The sequence below is a fragment of the Myotis lucifugus genome, unplaced genomic scaffold (assembly GCF_000147115.1).
Source record: "Myotis lucifugus unplaced genomic scaffold, Myoluc2.0 scaffold_9, whole genome shotgun sequence".
In the NCBI taxonomy this organism is placed as follows: domain Eukaryota; kingdom Metazoa; phylum Chordata; class Mammalia; order Chiroptera; family Vespertilionidae; genus Myotis; species Myotis lucifugus.
In genome coordinates, this window is record NW_005871057.1 from 15,206,453 (window position 1) to 15,220,886 (window position 14,434).

The 14,434-nt window shown below is 35.9% G+C and overlaps 1 protein-coding gene across 1 annotated transcript in view; it reads right to left on the reverse strand.

Annotated features, from left to right (window-relative positions):
• Positions 1 to 14,434, reverse strand: part of EEA1 (early endosome antigen 1) — a 155,766-nt gene that overhangs the window by 70,434 nt on the left and 70,898 nt on the right. Inside the window, 3 exon segments of the mRNA XM_006084021.3 lie at positions 7,441 to 7,557; positions 12,943 to 13,098; positions 14,140 to 14,261. Of these exon segments, the coding sequence (XP_006084083.1) occupies positions 7,441 to 7,557; positions 12,943 to 13,098; positions 14,140 to 14,261 (395 nt within the window).

The following is a 14,434-nucleotide window of genomic DNA, read 5'->3' on the forward strand; positions in this document are numbered from 1 at the left end:
AAAATGTCTGAGAACTGTTGGCCAAGGCACAAGTAACAAATTACCACAAAATTTAGCAACTTAAAATTATATCTATTATTTTGCACCGCTTCTGGGAGTCAGGAATCCAGCAGAAGCTTAGCTGAGATGATTCCACTTCAGGGTCTCTCATGTGGTTGTAATAAACTGTGGGTCTAAACTGCAGTCTCTGACAGCTAGACAAAAGTTGTTGTTAGGGGCAGAAGGGAGAAATAGAATAGTGGAGACTAGCTATAGTTATAAAAAATATTAATCATGCTGTTAACCCTGATTTTTTTTTTGTTCTGATTAAAGAAAGCACACTTTAACCTGGTTGGGAGTTGTATGCCCAGAGACCTAAGAGTTAACCTGAAAATGGGCTCCATCCTCCTTATTGAGAACAGCCTATTACTGAGGAGATAGAAAAAGAGGGCTACGCTGTCAGTCAGGGATTGGACCATGGTGGGTAGAGGGGAGGAAGGGGAAGGGAAGTAGAGCTTTGCAGACATGGAGCATGGAAACAAACAAAGGACCTAGAACAGTGGTCGGCAAACTCATTAGTCAACAGAGCCAAATATCAACAGTACAATGACTGAAATTTCTTTTGAGAGCCAAATTTTTTAAACTTAAACTATATAGGTAGGTACATTGTTATTAACTTAATTAGGGTACTCCTAAGCTGGCCTTTGCTAAAAACATCCTAAATCTGAGGGGTCGACCTCAGCGAATGTACCCCCACTTCTTCTAACGCCACTTCTTCAAAATAGACTCGCCCAGGCCAAAAACTGACTTCTGCGCATGGGCCACGAAGTTTCAATCGCACTGTATGTGCACGCCTGCACGTGGTATTTTGTGGAAGAGCCACACTCAAGGGGCCAAAGAGCCGCATGAGACTCGTGAGCTGTGGTTTGCCGACCACTGACCTAGAACTAGACCCAGTTAGGTGGAACCTGGCTGGGTGAGGAAAAGTAGGCAGGGACAGTGATGTCACCTTGGACCTGAAGTGGCAGTCCTCAATCAGGTCCCCCCAACCCCCTATAGACTGGAACTAGAGCTTCGAAATAATTGGATATTGCCAGAATTCTTTGAAGGGACCAACCAGAAACTAGCAGGGTTTATGAATATCCCTAGACAAAGAGCTTAAGCTGTAACCCACTTTGGGCCCCTTTCCTGCTGCCCTCATATGGCAGGAAGTCTGTCTATCCCCCAATAAACTTTGTTTCCAGCAACCATTTTTATCCTTGACTCCATTCTTTGATTTTGCAAGACAACCTACCACCACATTATGGTTTCATTTTCTTGGAAAGATTAACAACCTCGCTGGGCCCTTTGCAATCCCCAGCCCCAACCCCCAGCCCACATTGCCTGTAATCTGTAACCATTATACCCATTCTTATCCCTTTTGCCTACTTCCCCATGTAATCTTTGTCCTTCTACCCCATATAAACAGCTGGCTTATGAGGGGGTGCAGAGCAGACTTTCATGGATGATCTGCTCTCCCATATTGCCTGCATTATTAGAATAAATGCTCCAATTTTTTTTAGAAAGCCCTTAAGGCAGGGCTGGGCAACCTTTTTTCTGTCAAGAGCCATTTGGTATTTATAACGTCATTTGCAGGCCATACAAAAATGTCAACTTAAAAATTAGCTTGCTATATTTGGTCAAACATTTAATTACTTCATCCCTCATACATGATTCGACCCTGTCTCTGCTTAATGGTTCAAGTGAAAGGGCAAGGGCTACGCCCTCCATCTTGCCCCAAATCCTCCATTTTTGGGCAGCAGCCATGTGCTCAGCAAGGAGCTTCTTCCCGGAAGCCCAAGCCTCTGCTAGCCACACCTAGGATTTCTTTAAACTAGCCAATGATAATCAAGGGAAGTGCGCGCCATAGATACGACCACATCCTGTGTAACAAGACACCAACTTGCGCCTGGCCAATCGGCAGAGCCCACAGTCCTCTCTCCTCCCCCTATAAAACTCCTCTCCCCACAAAGCTCTCTCACTCTGCCTCCTGCCACTGCGTCGGTGAGTGTGGTGGACAGGGAGCTTGAGCTAGCTCGAATAAAGACTCTTATGCTTTTGCATCGGACCTGGCTGGCTCTCTGGTGTGGTTTCTTGAGGATCTGAAATCTGGGCATAACACAAGTAGTGATAGGCAGCCCCAACCCATTTGTTGTCCTGTTTCAGTTGGAGGACCTGCTCCCAAGTTAATTCACCTAGCTGTTGGCAAGAGAGTTAATATTTATAGCCAATTATGTGTGTTACATGCAACTGCGCCAGCTCCTACTCCTAGAGACACTATAAATGAGTTATGTCCACAGTGTACTGTCCTCAACAGCCCTGCTTGGGTCCTGTAGACTCAGGCCTCTGGCTTCTCTAAGGAAGTCAATTATTTTTTCCCTTCTATCATGTTCTTTTCGATCTTGATTTTTCCCTTGTTATATTTCACAAAAATATTAAGTCTAAGCTAATAGTAAAGTCAACAAATTCATCTTAACTTTGAATATAAGGGTTTAATAACCCGTTATTCCACCACCACCAAAAAAGTAATGGGAGGAAAGTACAAAATACAAAATAAAGAACAAAACTGAAGGTCTCACACTTCCTGATTTCAAAACTCATTAAAAGCTGTAGTAGTTACAACAAAGCTTGGTAACACTAGATTTGGCAATGATTTCTTGGATATAAAACCAAAAGCACAGATAAAAAAAGTAAAAATAGATGAATTACATCAAATTAAAAGGTTTTTTTGCATCAAAGGTGTGATATTGTGATTTATAATAAGAAATACACATTTGGTCTTCATCCCCATTTCTGGAACAGACTCCTAAAACCCTTGGAATCTTCTATGTTAAGATAAGAACAATAAAACAATAAAGATGTATTTTGTTATTCATAATAAACCCCTTTCAACCACCTATGAGTTTATGTTAATGAGGCAATTTATTTAGAAAGCCCCTAAGGCAGGGCTGGGCAACCTTTTTTCTGTCAAGAGCCACTTGGTATTTATAACATCATTTGCAGGCCATACAAAACTGTCAACTTAAAAATTAGCTGGCTATATATGGTCAAACATTTAATTACTTCATCCCTAATGCCATGGCAGGGCCAGACCAAATGATTTCAAGGGCCTAATGTGACCCTGGGTCTGGACATTCCCCACCTCAAGGAGAGGGGCTGGAGGCTGAATTAATCATCAAAGGCCAATGATTTAATCAATCATGCCTAGATAATGAAGCCTTCCTAAAAACCCAAAGGACAGGGTTTGGAGAGATTCTGGTTGGTGAACAGGAATCTGAGAAAAAACAGGGAGACATGAGAGCTCTGCACCCTTTCCCACAAAACTTGCCCTGCGGATCTCTTCCATCTGGCTGTTCTTGAGTTATACTCCTTTATGATAAATCAGAAATCTAGTAAGTAAAGTGTTTTTCCTGACTTCTGTGAGTCACTCTAGAAAATTCATTGAATCCCAGAAGAGGGCTGTGGAAACTCCCATTTATAGCCAGTTGATCATAATTATAGGTAACAAGATAAACTTCCAACTGACGTGTGAAGGGGAGTGTCAAGGTCTTAATGTATACCATCTGATGATATCTCCACATAAGGAGTTTCAGAACTAAGGTAAATTGTAGGACATCCACTTGTGCCATAGAACTGCTAATGTGTGGAACATCCACACATATGATATCAGAGTATTAACAGTAGAGAAAATATACAGGAGAAGTGTTTTTTCTTTAACAAAAAGATACAACAGAATGAAAAGCCAACCTAAGAAATTAGAGAGACCAGGAGGTCACAGTTCGAGTCCCAGGAAGGGCATGTGCCAAGTTGCAGGCTCAATCCCCAATAGGGGGTGTGCAGAAGGCAGCTGATCAATGATTCTCTCTCATCATTGATGTTTCTCTCTCTCCTTTCCTCTCTCTGAAATAAATAAAAATGTATTTTAAAAATATATATGAGAAAATATTTGCAAATCATATATCTGATAAGAGGTTAATACCCAAAACATATAAAAAACTCATACAACTCAACAAAACAAACAATCTAATTAACATTATATGGCCAAAAAGCACATGAAAAGATGCTCAACATCCTAACCATCAAAGAAATGCAAATCAACCATGATGAAATACCACCTTATACCCATTAGGATGGTGACTATAAACGAGAGAGAGAGAGAGAGAGAAAGAGAGAGAAATGTTGACAAAAATGTGGAGCATCCTTGCGCACTTATGAGAATTGTTATGTACTGTTGATGGTGATTGCCTCAAAATATTGAAAACAGAATTATTATATGATCCAGAAATTCTGCTTTTGTTTATATACCCAAAATAATTAAAAACTGAGTCTTACAGAGATATTTATATACCCATGTTCTTTTGATACTATTCACAATACCAACAGACTATAGCAATCTAAATATCCATCAACAGATGAAGAGATATGATATATACATATAATGGAATATTATTCAGCATTGAAAAACAAGGAAATTCTGACACATTACAACATAGATAAACCTTGAGGACATTATGCTTATGTGAAATAAGCCAGGCACAAAAGGACAAATACTATATGACTAGACTTAACAGTTACTTAAAATAGTAAATTCATAGATATAGAAAGAATGATGATGCAAGGAGTGGCAGTGAATGGGGAGTTGTTTAATTAGTATAGAGTTTCAGCTTTGCAATATGGTGAATTCTGGATAGAGTACAAAATGATGGCGCAGGTAAAGGCCTGTACTCACAGTACCCACAATGACATCAAATTTATAACTAAAATACAGAACAACCATCATTCAGAACCACCTGAAAGCTGGCTGAATGCAAGTCCTACAACTAGAGAAGTAAAGAAGAAATCACAGTGAGACTGGTAGGAGGGGCGGAGGCCCAGAACAGGCTGGTCTGAGACCCGCATGTGCCATTTTTTTAATTGGGAGGGAGATCATCTCTGTGGAGGCTACCCTTGAAGAGCTAGGAGTCCCAGCCCCACACTAGACCCCCAGCCCAGGGTTCCAGAGCTGGGAAGAGAAGTTCCTGTAACACAGGCTGTAAAAACCAGTGGGGATTATGGCTGACACGGAGGCTGCTGGAGACCTAGGTGTTCCATTTAAAGGGCTGGCAAAGGAACTTACTTAGACTCCCAGCACCCAGCAGCTTTGGGAGACCAAGACACATATGGGGAGGAACTGGATTGTCTAGCATCAGGGCAGAAACTCAGGGGTGGCTTTCTCCCAAATGGGGGTACTCAGATGGGTCATTAATCCTATGCTGGGACCTTCCCTGTCACAGGGCTGACTGGCAGACATATCTGAGTCACCATTAGTCTGAAGTACACTTTTGGCTCTGCCCTGGGGATTCCCTGAGACCCTGTCCCATCCAATTTTCAGCCCCACCCAAGCTGTTTACAGCAGCTTTTCTATATGAATGGTCTATCCTGGCTCAGGCTTCAGATTTGGCTAAAATCTCTCAAACAAGCTGCAGATGGTGACAGCATGCCCCAAGCCTATCAATAAAAGGCCCAAGACCTGGCACTAGCACCAGCCTGCCTTGCTTCATAGCTGGGCCTCGCATGGGCACCTCCAAGCCCAATACAAATAGCAGCCATCTGCAGATCCCTCTGTAGTTCCTGCCAAGTGGTCCCAGGCAATGGCTGACTTTGTACCTCCCTGGAGGCCCTAGAGCCAGTGCTCCTGGTGGACAGCTTCAGACTACAGCAGATTACAACTCTATATATTAACAAGTGACACACTCAAGGGGAAGACTCAATGAGAACCAAAGCCCCACTGAAGCAAGTCCTGCTCCATAGGGGTGTTTCCTGCATAGTAGCTCTCCCACTGTAGACTCAGCTGGTCCTCACAGACAATTGGCCTAGAGTTTAATTCCTACCAGTGATGCCAATGGCAGTCAAGGCTCAACTACAAGACTGTGCACACAGCCCACATAGGAGGGCACTTAGAGTGCCCAGCTCAGGTGACTGGGGAGGCTAAGCCACTGGGCCCTACTGGGCCCCCAATACTACACAAGGCCACTCTACCAATTCCAGGACACATAGTAGCTCTACCTAATACACAGAAACAAACTCGGGGAGGCAGCCAAAATGCATAGACAAAGAAACATGTCACACATGAAAGAAATGGAAGCAAGCAAACTACTGGATACAGAGTTCAAAACCATGGTTATAAGGTTACTTGGGGATCTTCATGAGATTTTCAAGGATCTTAGTGAGAATGTTAAAGACATAAAAAAGGACCACTTAGAAATTAAGCATATACTAACTGAAATAAAGAATAATTTACAGGGATTCAACAGTAGAGTGGAGGATTCTGAGACTCAAATCAGCAATTTGGAATATGAGGAAGCAAAAACACCCAATCAGAAGAGCAAACAGAAATAAGAATCCAAAAATATGAAGATAGTGTAAGGAGCCTCTGGGACAACTTCAAGCATACCAACATTAGCATCTTGGGGATACCAGAAGGAGAAGAAAGAGAGTAAAATATTGAAAACCTACTTGAAGAAATAATAATAGAAAACTTCCCCTACCTGGTAAAAGAAATAGACTTACAAGTCCAGGAAGCACAGAAAGTCACACAAAAAAGGAACCCAAAGAGGCCCACACCAAGACACATCATAATTAAAATGCCAAGGGTTAAAGACACAGCGAGAACCTTAAAAGCAGCAAGAGAAAAGCAGGTAGTTACCTACAAGGGAGCACCCATATGAATGTCAGCTGATTTCTCAAGAGAAACTTTGCAGGCCAGAAGGGAGTGGCAAGAAATAGTCAAAGTGATGAATAGCAAGGACCTACAACCAAGATTATTCTACCCAGCAAAGCTCTCAGTTATAATTGATGGTCAGATAAAGAGCTTCACAAACAAGAAAAAGCTAAAGTAGCTCATCAACACCAAACCAGTAGTATATGAAATGTTGAAGGGTATTCCTTAAGAAGAGGAAGAAGAAGATACCAAAAATATTAACAGTAAAATAGCAACAAATATATATCTATCAATAATTGAATCTAAAAATCAAAAAATCTAATGAACAAAATAAACTGGTGAATAAAATCGAACCGGAGGCATGGAAGCATGGAACAGACTGACAAATCTCAGAGGGAAGGGAGGTGGGGAGGCAGGAAGAGATTAACCAAAGATCTTACCTATGGACACAGACAGTAGGGTGGTAAAGTCCTGGGGTTGGGTGGCAACCAGGTAGAGGGGGGCAATGGGAGAATAAAAGGGAGACATCTGTAACACTCTCAACAATAAAGATTTAAAATAAAATAAAAAGATGATGAGTTCTGGAAATTGATTGCAAAACACTAAAATAATATACAGAATATATCACATTGTACTGTGCCCATATATAATAAAATATAAAGGATTAAAATTTAAGATACATAAAATCAATTACCCACTATATGTAGTTTTAAAATTCTCACCTGATTTTTTTGTGTTAATTCATTAACAGAACTTTGAAGTTTTTGTAATTCTTGCACATACACAGCAACTTCCTGAGGCCCTTTGGCAAGTTCACTCCTTAGCTGGCTTATTGTGGCCTAAAAAAAAAATAGAGCAAACAGGTAATTAAAAAATAAATGGAAGCATCCAAAGGCTTTAAGATTATATAGATTTTTGTCGCTGTTGTTGTAAAATTGAAATAATCCTTAGAAGTTTAAACTTGGTTCTTTATCCTACCACCCTATTGCCAGCCCACATTTAATTTGCCTAAAAATAATTTTTAAAATTTATCCAAAATGTACATTTATTTAATAATACATGAAATAAAAAATTCCATCCTACTTTATGCATTTGAAGCATGCATGAAACTGCAAACTTAAATTTACTGGCTTTGAAACTGTACATTAACCCTCCTGAATTTGAAGAACATATGCAAGTCATGCCTCCATTTTCTCCCAATTTCTATAACAGCCTTTTCTTTTTATTTTAAAAGCATGTTAAATGCAAATATAAAACACAGAGTCACCTTGAAATATGGTGGATCATCTTATTTACTGTAATGGTAAGTATTTGTCCAAAGAAGTTATCGAATGGAAGTTATATATAGTTTCATTAAGCTGGAACACTCTATGATCAGGTATAAGAGCTGAACATGATTTTGCTTTAATACATTTTAACTTTTTTCATGAAAAGTCATTTTTATTTTTAAAGCAATGGATCATTAAAAAATAATACAAACTTCCTATACATGAAAGTTTTAAGCATTAAAGCTTTCTCTTTAGAAAGACTAAGAACTGCTTTTTAAGTATGGTTTTCTATGACATTAACAAAAGAACTTTGTGTTTCTAATATTGCTTATTGGATTTACTTTATTTTTCACATTCCTAAAATTATAATTTTTACTCTTTATTCATATGTAAACTTTATAATATGAATAAGACAAACTTTAAAATTTTTTCTTACTAAACACATTAGCAGTTACCTACATCATAGATTATAAATAAGTACTTTCAACTTCAAGGAAGAAAAGTTAGGCTACTAATTTATTGTGATAAAAATGCCAAAAGATCTTTTATACTACTCCTTTGGAAACCCTTCCAGAATGTGTGGTATCACTATGATGAAATTCAAACAAAAAAGGCTCTTTGTTCTAGCCACACTACCTTTCTTTCCTATTTCATTTTTTATTCTCACCCAATGAGAATATATTTATTGATTTTAGAGAGAGAGGAAGAGAGAGGAAGAGAAACCTGGATCAGTAGCTGCAACTGGGAATCGAACCCAAAACTTTTTGGTATACAGACAATACTCCAACCAAGCCACTCAACCAGGGCCCTTTCCTCTCTAACAGGCCAAGCTCACCTATGCCTTGAAGGCTTTAGCACTTGCACTGACTCTTCCTGTTTCCTGATTCCTGTTTACTTCATTCTTCTCACACATATGCTCCTTGAGGAAACCTTCCTGATCATTCTATCTAAAATTGTCCCACATTATTGTCAGCTCCACACTTCTTTATTTGTCTTTACAGTGCTTAGCATTAACTGACTTTCTACCATAATTTGTTTACTTATATACTGTTCAGCTTCCACGAAGGAATACAATAAGCTTTATTAGAGGCAGCACTGTCTTACTCACTGTTATATTCCCACTCCTAAATGCTGCTACTTAGGCATTTAAAAAATTCTCTCTAAAAGAATGAGTGATTCTATCTCCAAGGAGTTGTCAGATATTTGTTCCATGGAAACCATATATTAGATCTATAAATAATTCATATTCCTAGAAGCCATCTCATTGAATTCAACTTTGAACTTTCATTCAAAATAATTAAGAAAAGATATTTCAAGCAAACATCCTGCTGGTAGTTTAGAATTATAATTATTGTCCTAATCGTCTACTACTCTTACTTAGTAAAATAATCACTTAAAGATGGCTAAAAATGTGTATGATTAAAAAAACAAAAATGAGCATATCTTTGAAGTTCTGAGATTGCCTTAAAACACAAAAATGCCATATGACGATAAAGATGCTATATTAAAAGTATTACTAATATTAAAAGTCTTCCAAAAACACATTACCTCAAGTTTAAGTATCTCCATTAGAAAGCAGAAAAAATAATAATAAAATGATGGATGAAAGGTGGAAAACAGGACTGACAAAAGTACACATTTAACACACAATAAAAATGTCAAAACATACTGCTAAACCTGATCTCTTATATTAGCATACTTTTAAAAGATAAATACTTTTTTAATAACTATACTGAATATAATCATACTTATTCCATATCTTTATCAACATGTTAGCTTTTAAAACTAAAATTCAAATGAGTTAATTTGGAATAGAAATAAAATTCTTAAAAAATAGTTTCCATTAAAGACCACATTAAATATAAGTTAATTACAACTTTAATATTTTCAATAATGTAGGTCCTTAGAAATAACACTTTTAAAGCTTTAAATCCTCAATTTCTGATCTATAAAATAGTTAATTAGTATTTATAAAGTACTTTCAAATTTTTTAGAATGAGTAATTTATATGCCATTTAAAATATCTAGACCTAAAACTGTCAATAAATGCGTAATGTATATATTTAATGAAAGTAATGAAACATAGGGACCTATTAACAATGCACACCAAGTTATATATCTTCAGCCTCAACTAGGAATAAATCATTGCATTTTTTAGCTTCTTTATTTCCTTTTAATGTGTTTTGTTTTTCATGCTAATTTTTAGGTTCAGTAAAATAGTTAATATATAAAATGAAATTTTTTTCGATTAAGTTCCTTAAGTGCTATAATTTACCAACACACTTAACTGAGAATAAATAGAATTAAATGTTAATAAATTAATAAAATATATGCCATATATTTAAAGAGCAGGCAGAAGCTAAAAACAAATGCAGTTATAAACAAATAGATGAGATGGAATATTTAGACAGTATTTTTTTTTTCATATAAATGTATGAGACACAACTCAAAATAAATTTTAAACTATACTTAATATAAATATTACAACATACAATATGGCAAAATACAAAAAGTCATAACAATAAGTATTAGGGTCAAGTTTAACAGCACAAATTTACTTTTAAGGCAAATCATCAGATCACCTAAAATAGAAGATAGCATGACACAGAAAGAACACAGGCTTTGGGTAAGACTTGAGTTCTAATGCTGGCTTCTTAATATTAGGTGCATGGCCTTGAAAAGGTCATATAATCTCATTGAGTCTCAGATTCCTCACATATATAAAACAAATTTAAAATAGTACTTAACTCACAGGGTTAAAAGAAACAAATGGGACTACATATTTAAAATGCCTAGCATAGTATCCAAAACTAGTGGTACTCAAAAAGTAAGAGTCAGTTTCTAATAATATTACTTTCTTATGCTACCTTTTCCTAAAGTTGTTCAAAATATTTCAAAAATAATGAGGTCTCAATCACTATATATGTATTAATTAACTAAGAAGGGAGTAAATATTATCTATGTTTTAGTAATAATATAATAAAATATTAAATCACCAATTATTCAGCAGGAATAAATCCCTTTATTTGAAAATTTACTTCAAAACACAAGCTTTTTTTATGAAAACTTGAAAGAACCTCTTCTCATTACATATAAAGATATTTTAATCTACATGAATAAAAATATAAATTTTAAAAAATCTTCATATTAAACTTAGAGTAATTCTTTTTTCTTCTTCTTTTTAATGTTTTTACTTTAGAGATAAAGAAACACCCATGTGAGAGAGAAACATCTTTCAGTTGCCTCCTGTACGTGCTCTGACAGGCGACTGAACCCATAACCTGGGCATTTGTCTTGACCAGAAGGCCTTTGGTACATGGGATGACACTCAACTAACTGAGCCACAACAGTCAGGGCTAAACTTAGAGTAATTCTTAAATAAAATATTACTCAAATGTATTTTCCCATGTGTATTTTTCCCAAAATGCAAGTAAGTATATAGATATTTCTTCTCTTTGTTCAAATTCTACTGGTATAACAACTATAACACCATGATTCTCAGCTGGAAAAGGTCAAGGAGGATTGCACTTTAAATAGACATATTCTGAAACTGCCATTACTGTGATTCAATTTTAGTCACTCCATTGCTTTTGTTTTGAAATTTCAAATAACATTAAGGGAACTTTTCATTAAAACAGAGTAAAATTTTTTTTAATTCGAGAAATACTAGTAGACAGGCAGATTTAATGAAAAGTAATTCTTCTTGAAGCACAGAAGTAAATGACTAGATTCACTCAGGTTCAAGTATTTCTACTTTAGCATTATCTAAATGGGATTTTCCTCATGAGATGTCTTTGATTCAGCCTCTCCTTGATTACACATTAGGAGCTTTTAACTATCTTCAATAAGTTCATGAAGTCCCTGAAACTGCTGGAAAAACTGTGAGATTATGTGTTATTGGACTACAAAGATCACTTTTGGGAATTCTGGCCCTAAAATTCTTAAACTTTAAACTCTGAAGTGTTAAGGCTCATAGAAAGCCTCATATGCCTATGCGTGTTGTAGACTTTCCCCACCCCCCATTGATAAGATATAGGAAGAAGTAAAAAATGGCATGGATTATCAATATTTAAAATCCATAGCTCAATATATTACTAAATATGAATAGAATAGCTTTCAGATCACCAGCTTAAAAACTCTAAGACAGAGATACAAATTGAAAGGTCACTATAACTTTACTTTTAAACTGAAAATATAAAAAACTGAGGTCCACATCACAAAAGAGAGCTTAAGAACTACAAATAATAGTATTCATAACAATATCTCTTATAGGATAAAGGCTGGTATTTTTACACAAATACATTTGTTATATATCCTAGAGCTTATCACATGCTGACATAATTATGTAAGGGATTTACAGGCCAAGGTCATGTCATGTTTGAGAAATGATAGAAGGAACTGAGAATGTTTATCCTGGAAGAGAAAAACTCAGAGTAAATATGAACAGCCTTCGAATATCTCATGAGGAAAAGAGGATTAATTCCTGAGGAGAACTGGATCCAGTGCATATAAATTACATGGAAATGAATGTCAACTCAATGGAATGGCTGACTTATGAAGAAATATGAACCTCTACACCATTTAGTAAGAGTTGTATATTACTTCTCAGAAATGTTTCTTTACCCCTACCTAATTGAAATAAACTCAATTACCACTTACTGACTAGCCAGGAGCAAATTTAACTTTAAATATCATCTCTACACAATATACATCATTTATTAAATTGCACATTACACTTTTATGCAAACATTCTTCTCCAAATGCCTAGCTACATAAAGCAGAGACAAAATAGTGACTCTCGGACCATATTGACAATATACCAATATTACTCAGAGAAAATTAAAGAAATGAAATACTGTTTTGATAGGTCACTCAGAAAAATCTCAAATCCTGGCTTCTTTCAACAGTATAAACAAGTTAATGTCAATCACACTTAAGTACACTCAACTTCATTACCTCTGAGTTAGCATAATCTGCTTGTAATTTTTTGCACTCATCTTTGAGTTTTTCAGATTCTCTCTCACGTTCCAAGGTCATGTTATCCATTAGTGTCTGAACTTGGACCAGTTCTTTCTTTAGCACAGCAACATCTTCTATACCAGGTCTTTGAAGCTGCGAAGCAACAACACATGTTAATTAAAAATTACAGTGAAAAACTAAAATTATAAACATTTTCAATGGTTCTACTACAAAGAAATCAAAATGAAAACAATCTTCAATATCAATTATTGAACTCCAAACATCAAACACTGATTTCTTCCCCACAGCAAGCCTCTTCTCTTCTTTAATAGCATTACCACTCAAGGTGCAAAATACCAAATTCACAATTATCTGCATTTCTTTATTTGCTTTCTTTGCCTTTACAAACTATACTCATTGATAACAATCACTTGATAAATGTTTACATTCCTTCATTTTCTATCTTATAAAAATGAAGGAGCAGATGTAAGCATAATTAGGATTTGTTACAGACTGAATATAGTTGATTCATTCATTCACATAGTTACTGAGTGCTAAATAAAGAACAGAAAGGAGTCAAGAACAGATCCAAGGTTGTTAAGCCTAAGGAAGAGTGGTGAAGATGTACAATACCAAAGACAGAAATATAGTTAGGAGGAATATGAGGACTTGATGTTATACTTATTGAATTTTTTTTATTTATCTTTATTGTTGAGAGTATTACAGATGTTCTCAATTTTCTCCCATTGGCCCCCTCCACCCCGTTCCTGCCCCACTCCAGGCCTTCACCACACTACTATCTGTGTCCATGGGCTATATATACTTATTGAATTTGAAATGAAAGCTAGAAATGCAACTAGAAATATCCTAAAAGTAGGTGGATTTATAAAACTAAAGAGCAAGGGAAGGTCAGGATCAGAGATATGCAGATATGGAAAATACAAAAAAGATGATATTATGATAGAAACAACAAAAATGTTAAAGGTAATAAATTATGTATCATAAAATTCCATTTTGATTTTAAAAATCATATCTAGAATATAGAAAAGAGGTAGAAGAACTATCGGGAATTTTTTTATATCCTCCATTTTACCGTATTCAAGCTACTTTTAAATATTTTTCATCAGAACAGGTATTTCATTTTGAATTTAGAAGACTGAAAAGGTACACTCTAATAAATGGTTTGTAAATTACCAGTTCAGTCTTTAGATCTTGAATTATAGTTCCCTCTTTGTTTAATTCTTCTGTCAGATGTGACGCTTTTTGTTCAGCAGCTTCTCGAAGACTCCTTTCTTCATCATATTTTGACTTTATATCTAATTAAAGACAGTTAAATATATATATATTAGTTTCATGACATTAATTCTAAGGAAGAACAGTTTTATAAATTCCTGTAATATCTATATATTACTTAATTTAAATCCACTGTCCTTAGATAACCATAAATATGTAATAAAAGTATACTGCTGATTACATTAAATAACAAACT